This window comes from Nicotiana tomentosiformis, chromosome 6 (genome assembly GCF_000390325.3).
Source record: "Nicotiana tomentosiformis chromosome 6, ASM39032v3, whole genome shotgun sequence".
Taxonomy (NCBI): Eukaryota; Viridiplantae; Streptophyta; class Magnoliopsida; order Solanales; family Solanaceae; genus Nicotiana; species Nicotiana tomentosiformis.
The window spans coordinates 119,885,508-119,897,148 of NC_090817.1; the positions used below are offsets into that span (position 1 = coordinate 119,885,508).

The 11,641-nt window shown below is 36.5% G+C and overlaps 1 protein-coding gene and 1 non-coding gene across 2 annotated transcripts; one reads left to right on the plus strand and one right to left on the minus strand.

Annotated features, from left to right (window-relative positions):
• Window positions 1–7,338: 7,338 nt before the first annotated feature.
• Window positions 7,339–11,437, minus strand: LOC104103558 (ABC transporter G family member 1-like). The gene is made up of 8 exons (XM_070179379.1): window positions 11,176–11,437; window positions 10,722–10,849; window positions 10,143–10,586; window positions 9,302–9,388; window positions 9,081–9,200; window positions 8,799–8,990; window positions 8,358–8,444; window positions 7,339–8,256 (listed from the first exon to the last, which is right to left on the minus strand). Exons 1-8 carry the CDS (start codon window positions 11,435–11,437, stop codon window positions 7,540–7,542), a joined length of 2,037 nt encoding a protein of 678 aa, XP_070035480.1. The 3' UTR covers window positions 7,339–7,539.
• On the plus strand, window positions 7,405–7,512 carry LOC117278571 (U6 spliceosomal RNA). The gene has a single exon (XR_004508932.1). It is a non-coding gene; the product is annotated as a U6 spliceosomal RNA (small nuclear RNA).
• Window positions 11,438–11,641: the final 204 nt, after the last annotated feature.

Sequence of the window (11,641 nt, forward strand, 5' to 3'; positions counted from 1 at the left end):
GTTGAGTTGTTTCCACTAGCTGACGAAGAAGAGAATTGATTTGGCATCATCCATTTTTTGAAAAGATATTTAGTAATTTTACTGCTAAAGAAAGTCTTAACTAAGGATAAAGCCCAAGCGTTGGAGGGGCAGTTGTCGGCTATGGGAGCTTGGAGGAGCAGTGGTGACGCGAGCACTATGTGGTCAGCGACATCAGACTATATTAGGGAGGCTGCGAGAGAGGTGTAAGTTCAGTCCGTTCGTTCAGTCCGGACATAGTCCTGACTAGTGATGGACGCGTTAACACACCATATTCAAGGGGATGTGCCATGGTGCATGCTATTCGCCGATGACATAGTTCTGATTGATGAGTCGCGAGCCGGTGTTAACGAGAGGTTGGAGGTTTGGAGACAGGCTCTTGAGTCTAAGGGTTTCAAGCTGAGCAGGACGAAGACGGAATACCTGGAGTGTAAGTTCAGCGCTGAGCCAGGGGAAGAGGGCGTATATGTGAGGCTTGATTCGCAGGTCATCCCGAGTAGAGGCAGCTTCAAGTACCTTGGTTCGGTTATCCAGGGGGGAGGGGAGATCGACGAGGATGTCACACACCGTATTGGGGTAGGATGGATGAAGTGGAGGTTAGCATCTGGAGTCCTGTGTGACAAGAGAGTGCCACCGATATTCAAAGGTAAGTTTTATAAAGCGGTGGTTAGACCGGCCATGATGTATGGGGTTGAGTGTTGGCCCGTTAAAAACTCACATATCCAGAAGATGAAAGTAGCAGAAATGAGGATGTTGCGGTGGATGTGCGGGCATACTAGGATAGATAAGATTAGGAATGATGATATCCGGGAGAAGGTGCATGTGGCTCCCATTGATGACAAGATGCGGGAAGCGAGGCTTAGATGGTTCGGACATGTTCAGAAGAGAAGCCCAGATGCTCTGGTACGGAGGTGTGAGCAGCTGTGAGAAGAGGTAGAGGGCGACCTAAGAAGTATTGGGGAGAGGTGATCAGGCGGATATGACGAGGCCCCAGATTTTCGAGGACATGTCACTTGATAGAAAGATGTGGAGGTCGAGTATTAGGGTTGTAGGTTAGGAGATAATTGAGTCGTGCCTTACTTCGTACCATTGTGGGACTAGCCATGTAGGGTTTTTGTTTAAGATAGCTAGTGGCAATGTTGTGGCTTACTATTTCGCTTTTCAGTGCATGTCCTATTTACTAGCTATCGCTTTTGCTTTGCATATTTCTTCTAGATTTCATGGTGTTCCTATTTTTCTTATGATTGTTGTGGTGATACTAATATTTACTAATATTGTCTCCCTTTGCTTTGCATCTTTCTTCTGGATTTCATAGTGTTCCTATTTATCCTATGATTGTTGTTGTGATACTAATATTGTCTCCTTTTTGTCTTTTTGTCATTTTGTCTTTTTATTTTTTTGAGCCGAGGGTCTTTCGGAAACAACCTCTCTACTCCTTCGGGGTAGGGGTAAGGTTTGCGTACACACTACCCTCCTCAGACCCCACTAGTGGGATTTTACTGGGTCGTTGTTGTTGTTGTTACTGCTAAAGAAATTATGTTCTAGATTATTTTTAAAAGAAAGGGAAACTGTGGTGATTGTACAGGAAATATTTCACCGAGGGACCACGAAGCCACATTTGTCAAAGAAACTAAATAGCCTAAATTTCTACCTTTAAGCATTAGAGAGCACTCATGTAATGTCAATTAGAAGTAGCTTGTAGGCATAGCAAGATAGATGGGGAAACTGTAGTTTGGGACTATGTCTAGTCTGGTTCTTAGTTTTGTTTCTCTTGAGCTGTACATGTTCTTACTTGGTAATGAAAGTTATTATTTACCAAAAATAAAAAATTATGTTCTAGATTATTTTTAAAAGAAAGGTTATTAAAAAGTAATGTTATGTAACGACCCGACCGGTCGTTTTGAGCATTTGCATTCCGTTCAGCTATATGAAGCCCTGAGTAGCTTCATATGATGTATTACGGCTTGTGTGAATTGTAGATTTTTTCGGGTTATTCGGAATTTATTTGGAAGAATGATTCTCAACTAGGAAGCTTTAAGTTGGAAAAGTTGATCAAGTTTGACTTATGAGTATTTGACATCGGGTCGGAGTTTTGATGATTCCGTTAGGTCCAGATGATGATTTTGGACTTGGGCGTATGCTCGAATTTGCATTTGGATATTTCTAGAAGGTTTCGGCACTAATTGGCGAAAATTAAAAATTTGAAGGTTTAGAGTGTTCATAAGTTTGACTGATAGTTGATTTGATGATATCGGGTTCGAATTGTTATTCCGAAAGTTGGAATAGGTTCGTTATGTCATTTGAAACTTGTATGCAAAAGTTGGATTCATTTCGGATTGGTTAAGCATCAATCGGACGCTTGGTTCGAAGTTTGAACTTTATAAACTTAAGAGATTGATCTTGATCGACGATTCGTTGTTTTGATGTTAATATGTGTGATTTGAGGCCTCGAGTAGGTCCGTAATATGTTTTGAGGCTTGTTGGTATGTTCAGACGGGGTCCCGAGGGGCTCGGGTGAGTTTCGGGGTGGTTTCGGACAATTTCTAGGCCATTTTTAATTGCTGATTTTTGGCTACACCAGTGTACATCGCGATTGCGGAATTTGGGTCGCGTTCGCAAAGAGTAAAATGGGAAAAAGGGGCCTGTGAATCGCGTTCGCGGAGACAGATTCGCGTTCGCGAATAAGAAATTCTACTGTCACTGAGCCGACTTTGGAAGCTTATATCTTGCAATCTATAAGGAATTTGGAGATTATCCAAAATGATAGTTGTAGCTCTTAGTATCTAGTTTTCAGAAAATCAAACCATTTGTCATTTGAAGTTTTGTACAAAACGTTATGATTATTATACTAGAGGTTGTCTGGAAGAGTTGGCCAAGCTTGTTGGAATTTATTCATCGCGGCCGCGGGGGAATTTTCGCGATTGCGAAGGGTAAAAATTGAACTGGAATTTTTTTGAATCGCGATCGCGATGTTGGAGACCATGATCGCGAAGAGGGACCCCTCGCAGTGCATTAAAACATCAAATTTCGGGATTTTGAGTTTCATTTTAGCATATTTGGAGCTATGGAGCTCGGATTGAAGCGATTTTTAAAGCGATTTTATCATATGGATTGGGGTAAGTGTTCTTAATCAGTTTTGATTATATTTCGTGAATCTATTCTCGTTTTAGGCATTTGGTTGATGATTTCAAAAGAGAAATTTGAGGATTTTGTCTAAAATTTCATAAAACGAATTTTCGAGTTTTGAACATCGATTCGTAGTCGGATTTGAGTGAAACTAGTATGGTTGGACTCGTAATTGAATGAGTTGTCGAATTTTATAAGCTTTTCGGGTTCCGAAGTGCGGGCCTGAGTTTGACTTTTTGGTTGACTTTAGGCTTTTGATTAAAGATTTCACCTTTATCGATTGGGTTTGTTTCCTTTAGCATTATTTGATGTTCTTGAGTTACTTTTGGCTAGTTTCGAGCCGTTTGGAGGCCGGTACGCGTGGGATGGCATTTCTAGAGTATTGCTTGGCTTGGTCGGTATTGGATTCGACTTGTTCGAGGTAAGTAATACTTCTAAACTTGGTGCTGAGGGTATGAACCCCAAAATATACGTGTTATGTGTTGGTGTTGAAGTGACGTACATGCTAGGTGATGGGCGTGTGGGCGTGCATCGTGTGAATTCCGACTCGATTGATTCTGTGGTACTGTGTGGTGACCTAATCTTGTTTCTATCCATGAAATTTCTACGTGCTAGAGTAATTGAGCGGTGATCCATATTAGAAACCATGTTTAGTCTATATGCTTATCCTGTTGGGACCCACTGAGGTCATTTATGTTGTTGAGTTATTTGCTTAAATTGAAATTACATACTCACTACTAGAAAATCAAGAATTTCTGACTAAAATTTTTTGTCGGAAATTACCGACGGAATCCGTCGGAATTTTCAAAAAAATATCTCCTATATATTTTTAAAATTTGTTCAACCACATTTGCGACCAAATCGGTCGCAACTTTTGGTGAAAAATTTAGTTTGACTTGTTTGACTTCATTTCCGACCGATTTGGTCGGTACTTTTAAAAAAAATAAATTAAAATGACAATTCCGACTGAATCGGTCGGAATTATTTTTTAAAAACACTACCCGACCCCGTCCCCAAAAAATAGAACCTCTCTTTTCTTCCTCCTCCTTCTCTCATCCTCCTCCTCTCTCCCTCTCGTCCTTCTGCCCCGTTCCAAGAACAAAATTTAAATGTATGCTCTCTCTCTCTCTCTCTCTCTCTCTCTCTCTCTCTCTCTCTCTCTCTCTCTCTCTCTCGTTTCCTCCTCCCTTCTCCCTCTCCTTCCTCATCCATTTTCCCCTTAATTTATTAATTTTTTTTATCCATTTTGCAGCAGTGGTTGGCGGCGGTGGCGGCGGCAACAGCTCCTCAGTCGACTTCTCCAGCATTTTTTTCGTCGAGGTAAGTATTTCATTGACATATATATCTTGTTTTCATTGTTAAATTTGTAGTAATTTTCTATATATGAACATCCTAGCTAGTTGAAGTAGGTACAGTTGATATTTTAGGGATTTTAGTTTTTTAACGATTCTTAACATAAAACAAAAATAGAGAAGAATATGTTAAATTAGGTATGGTTGAAATTTTGGGTTAAACAAGAATATGTTAAGAAATCCTAAATCTAATTTTGAATTTGTTAAGAATATGTTGAATTTTAAAATATTCAGTGTTAGAGTAATGCAAATGTAAAAATATGAAGTTTGTGCGATTGTAAACTCATACATTTTTAAGTAGGCTGTTTGTATCAAGTTTGCAACTCTCGTTTGTATTAATTGGAGTCAATTCATTATTCAGTCTTATAGTTTAAAGCTTTGGCGTAAAGTTTGTTGTACTAGGTTCATTGTTGCTTGTCAGTTTTATTATTTATTATTAGAATGATATTAAATTTAGTTTTTTTTTTTAATTTCAACATTAAGATTAATTTGTAAATGTGAGAAATCATTAGTTAATTTGGATTATATGAATTTTGCCTAGTTTTACAGAAAATTCCGACTAATTTCTAACAAAAACAGTCGGACAACTGCCTAGATTTTACCAAAAACACCCAAATTTTTGACCGAATCGGTCGGAAATTAAAAACAAAATTAATATTTAACAGTTTTCGACGGATTATGTCGGAAATTAAATAAATTTTATTTTTTAATTATTAATTTCCGACTGATTCAGTTGGAAATTATATATTTTTATTATTTAATTTTAAATAAATAATTATTTTTATTTATATTATTACGACCGATTCAGTCGGTAAAATTCCGGCCACTTTGGTCGGAAATTTAAAAATATTTGGTCGTCTGATCTTTTTGAACGTTCCGTCTACTTTGGTCGGAAAGTACCGACGGATTCAGTCGGAAATTATTTTCCGACCGACCAATTTTGGTCGAAAAGTAATCGAAAATTCATGATTTTCGATCGATTTTCGACCGCAACGGTCGGAATTCTGCCATTTTTCAGTAGTGTTAGTCATACTCATTCATTGCATATCATATCTCACTCTCTGTTATAATTTTCTCATATCATAATATCATTGTTTGGGTTGATTGGCATGATATTTGTGAGTTCGAGAGACTGGAGAGACTGATGACTGCGTGAGGCCGAGGGACTGATTGTGAGGATGTTTATTGGATCGGGCTGCATGCCGCAACAGACTTTATTGATTCATGCCATGATTGGCTTATATTAGCGCTTGGGCAGGATCCGTCCCTCCGGAGTCTAACTTACCAGCAGTGAGCGCATGTATTTACTGAGTGCGAGTGTCGAGCGCGAGTATCAAGTGATTAGGAGGACTGACTGATTGTGAGGACAAAGTGATTGTGAGGACTGAGTGACTGGGAGGACTGAGCGAATTGATACTCCGAGAGTATGCATATTATTTTATCATTGCGTTGCATTACAGTTGGCATGCATACTTGACATGTAGGCGTTGGGATGTATTTCCTCAAGTTGTAAGATATAGTGGCATTCATGACATTCACATGCACATTGCAATATAGGCATAGAGATGTACTTTCCTCATGCCATCTGATAATGAAACTTCTTATGTGTTGTTGAAAGTTTTTGGGAAAAACCACAGTTTTCCGATTTACTCATATTTTGGTGATTTCGGTGAAAGAGTTGGGTTTTACTATTATACATGAAAAGCATGCCTATTTTCCGTAACTGTGAATGAACTAAGCATCATATCTTTGAGTTATTTCTTGTACTGCTTTAATTATATTGTTACGAGTTGTTCCTGACTGTTGGTGTTGGACTCTGACCGTTGTCCAAGCTCGTCACAACTTTCAACCTAAGGTTAGGTTTATTACTTATTGAGTACATGGAGTCGGTTGTACGCATACTACACTTCTGCACCTTGCGTGTAGATTTTGAATGCTGATGTTGCTGTGTATGGAGGGAGTTGGCATTGAAGATGTACCTACATTCCGGTCATAGCTGCCTCTTGTTCTTGGTAGCTTTAGAATTTCAATCTGTTCATATATATCTCAAACAGACGATGTATTTAATTCATACCAGTTTTGTAAACTCTAAATCTTAGAAGCTCATGATTTGTACTACCAGTCCTTGGGAAATTCTTTGTATAAAAGTTCAATTATATTATCATTATTTCTTTCAGTAAATCTCATTTGAATTGGATTATTATTAAATTGGCTTACCTAGGGGGTCGGGTTAGGTGTCATCACGACTAGTTAGATTTTGGGCCGTGACATGTTAGTGATTGTACGAGTGGCTTTCTTTGGAAAAGGTTGACTTTGCATACCTACCGAATAAATGAAATGACCAATCCTTATATAGTATTTCTTCCTTGGATAATTAGTTTGTGAACCAAACAACCCATTAATGTCTTAAGTAAAAAGAAATATAATTTGTGCAGTAATATTATATTATCGTTTCAAATTCATACACTATTACAAAATAATGTTACCTGGGTAATGAAATTGTCAAGATGACAGAGTGTACTTAACAATACACATTATACAAAAGCTTAAAAGCCAATTCGTTTTCTTCTCTACTTTTATGTAGTTCATAACTAGATTGGAGTTCAGTTGTTAGAGCAATTATTCAACTTTCATCACCCTCAAAACATAATTTCATGTAATAATTAATATCATCGTAATAATTTTATAATCAGTAGAACTACAGGCTCGAGTATTAGGGCATTCCGTTTTATTAAGCATAATTGACAAGTTCAGAAGAATCATTGAAACTACATAATTACCACAGGTTGAACATTACGAAAAAAGAAACACAATTATGTTTCATGTGAACCCTTTCATTTGGACTTTTTTGCTATAGAGAGAGATTTACAAAGGTTCCAAGAAGTATTACTAAATCATTAAATCGCAAGTCCTTTCGGGGACATCCGATGAAATTGGAACGATACAAAGAAGATTAACATAACCCCTACCTACACAGGGATGACACGCACAAATCGAGAAAATGGTCCAAATCATTAAATAGCAAGGAACTGCACGAACTATATTATACATTGTTGGTAGGAATTTCACTAGATGAAGTGAGTCCATGGAAAGGTGAGGCAGCTACGGACTGGGTCATGATTTGTCTATTTTTGTTTGATAGATCTGATATGGATCTTTTCACTGCATACATAACCTTTTCATTTGTCTTGATTATCAGAAAGAACACCAAACGATACAAAATTAACGTTACTACCAAAATGGCAAGATCTATCCATTTTGAGTATGTCATTTCTACTTGCCATCTATCTCTTAAGACATCTTCTCCACTCATTGTCTGATTATTTCCATTCAAATAATCCACAAACTTTAACCCTTCAAATTCATTCTTAAACATACCTTGATATGCATACTTTTGAAAGGAAATATAGTATAATGGGTACTTCCAAAAAGGTTTAGGCAATTTATCAGGTAATTGAAAAAAACCACCTGTTAATATCATCAATCCTTCTATTGCTGCACCTATTACAATGCCAGTGAGGAAATTAGGTACGATTGCTGCAACGTTCATCATTAGGGTTTCGACTATCATCATACAAGTGAAGAGGATCAGAGTAAAGTAGCTGAAATGGCCAAATCCACTTTGAAATCCAGTAATGAAATAGGCAATAGCTCCTGGAACCAATGAATTTAATAGCAAGTATGGTATAGAAGAAAGTGTGTTGCTTATTACAAAAGCAAAACATCCATAATGCCCGTTCAAATTTTCTCGTTGAAATACCTACAATTTTTATCGAAGCAGTTAAAATTAATTAGTCATGATACAAAATAAAATGTAGAATTCGTTAGTTATGTTAGATGAAAAAGAAGATATATATATACCTTCATGTCCTCCACAAATGAAGGGAACCCACCAATTGCCATAAATGTCATAAATGAAACAATGAAAGCCACCATAAAACCTCTTTCCTAAAAATCAATATTCAAAACCAAGTTATGATTCATAAAATTGTGTGCCAGCGTTTGCACTCCTTTTTTTAAAAAATAAAATATATATTTTACAATTTTATCCATAATAATGATAACATTTCAAAAAATTTGGAAAATGATGATCTAGAGAATGAGTACTCTTTAATGAAAAGGGTAAAACAGGAAAAAAGATTGTCTTTCTCTTGATTTGTTAAAATAGACAAGTAATAGTAAAAATATATTTTTAATATAGTGGACAAACAAAAGTAAATGGAGGGAGTATGTATAGTAATTAAGGAAGAAATTTCAAAAATTTCGTCAGAACATTCTATTTCCTGATCATATTATATGTACCTCGATTGAACGATAGCTCGTGCCAACATCATAGTAGATGGAGCCAATACCTAAAGCAAGGGCGATGTAAGTAGCTAATCGCATCCAATAGTAGCCAAGATCGCGAAACATGTTCACAGCTGACCTCCTTGTCAACACTAGACATTGTGTAGTGAAATTGGCATTGCTTCTTTTTTCCAATACTTCACCACCCTGAAAATAATATACTAATGAATGTTATACAGTTTCTTCTCATTCCAAACAAGCAACCCTTCTTTCGCTATTAGGGTTTTTTTTCCTTACCCGTTGACATATTTCTACAACATGATTTTGAACTTTTTGGTAGCTCTCAAATGATTTTATGAGAAGATCTACCACTTCTTCGGTAGGTTTTCTTCCAGTCGATGAGCCTTGTTCAATATCCTATATATATATATATATATATGAACAAAAGGCAAGACATTCAATAAAAAGCAAAGGCTAGCCTCTCTCTTAGAAAAGGGAAGTGTATACATTTAATTTACCTCATCAAAGTCTTTGTTTATTGTTTTCAGAAAATGGTCTGGCGGATTTTGAAGAGGCGGGCATGGAAATCCATTTGATGCAAAAAACTATCACAAAACAAAATAAAAAGAGAGATTAAAAGCTGATAAAATCTTGACCCCCACTCTCTCTCTCTCTATATATATAAGAGGGACATATCTACTAATTTTTTGATTCAGTTAGTAAGAGGATCTTGAACTAAGAAATAGACCTTAGAAGCCAAAAAAGGCTATGCTAGACCCTAGAAGCTAAAATAGGCTATCTTACAATAATCGGTTTCATTGATGTTCCTAGTATTGTAGACAGAGGTGAACTCGGGATTTAAAGGTCATGGGTATACTTTTAGATTGAACCAAAATCTACTTTGTATATAGTGTATCCACTACTAATAATATATTACTAGTTTTTAAGAACATATACATATACACAAGGAATTTTTGCTGAACTTTACGGGTGCGGTGACCCCTCTCAGTATAGCATAGGTTCGCCCCTGATTATAGATGCTATCACACATACAATTATACTCAATTCGATAGAATTGTTTGATCTTAAAGGGGATCTTCTATAATTTCGCACGTTATGGGTTATTTCTTGGTTTCATCCGATTATTAATAACTTTATTATTTGTAGATAATAGTAGATAGAAACTACGATTGTAAGCAATCCTATTAAAACCAAGAAATATAAGCATGTCCGCCATTCACACCAGAATAAATAGAGTTTTCCCGAAAAAATCGGCCAGTGGAGGAAGATCTTCTAGGTGTCTATATATATATATATATATATATATATATATATATATATATATTGCTTGCATTTTACCTCAATTGCTGCACTAGCTGGACCAAAATATACCATTCTTCCTGAGGACAAAAGGCACAGGTTTTGAAAGAGGTTAAAAACTTCAGCACTAGGTTGATGTATGGATGCAATAATGGTTTTTCCAAATCTTTGACGTGAAATTCTGTTCATCACATAATAAGATGCAGCACTGTCAAGGCCACTGGTTGGTTCGTCAAGGAAAAGAAGTTTTGGTTGCGTTAGAATCTCCATGCAAATACTTAATCTTTTCTTTTCTCCTCCACTGATTCCTACAATTCTTGTGTTCATCGCATCTTGTAACCCCATCTCCTTTATACTTTTCTCTGCTATTCGTTTCTTCTCTGATTTTGTCGTGGAATCTGACAGTTGAAGTTGCGCTGAGTAGTAAACTGCTTCTTTAACCGTTAGTGTTGCTATCAACATTTCATCTTGAGTCACGTAAGCCTGGTTTTATAGGAAAAATTACGATGAATTCTAATCTTAACAATCATTACAAGGAAACGTTGATTAATTAAGGAGACGTTAATTAAGAGAAAGAAAACTTAAATAATGATATTAATTTAGCTGAATGCTACTTACAGATGTTCCATAAGAAAGTTTTTGTTTGTGACCATTGATCAGAATATCACCGCTCTGCCTTGTGCTGAAATCCAATCGTCCTAAGAGGTAGTCATCAGGTGAGCAGTCATAAATTTTTTGAAAAGAAACTAGCTAACTAGAGTAATCCTACTAGAATAACAATTAATAAGAAAATGGTATTAATGCTTAATTCATTAGCTAAGATATATCACTACAAAAGCTAAGAGGGCCAACGTCGGTAACAATAATTGGAATGAGCCTCACACTAATACCATGATAAATAGACCTTTAGGCCTAACTCAACCTCAAAAGCTAGCTTACGTGATGAGGATTGCCCGAGACCATATAAGGAGACCAAGAATCTCAAAACTCACCGATGTGGGACAACTCAACAAATATATTTGGAAAAAACAAAGATGTAATAAAGATGTTTGAATGAAATAATTATATTTACCAGCTAAAGCGTTGAGAAGAGTAGATTTGCCAGAGCCAGAAGGACCCATGACGGCTAAGAGTTCACTAGGGCGAGCATAGCCAGTGAGACCTTGAAGTAGTAGTATGTTTTTGCTGCCACCTAATTTTCTATTGGAGACAGTAACCCACAAATCATTCCAAGTCAAGAACACACCATCACTATTACTACTACTCTTTGAATTATTCAATTCTTCTTCTTCATCTTTTCCAATTCCAATATCTCCTAACTCTATAGGTGCCATTGCCAGATTTACGTTTTGATATATATCAGAAGATGGACTTCAAAAATATATATAATGTCACTAGTCTTGTTGTCCAGCAACTGGGCCGACATATACTCTCATTATTTGTTATTTCTAATTCATTTTTTATATGAAATAATCTTTTTAAATCCACAAGAAATAAGAGCATTTAAAGCAGGGATCTCCTTCATAATAACTTCTTGT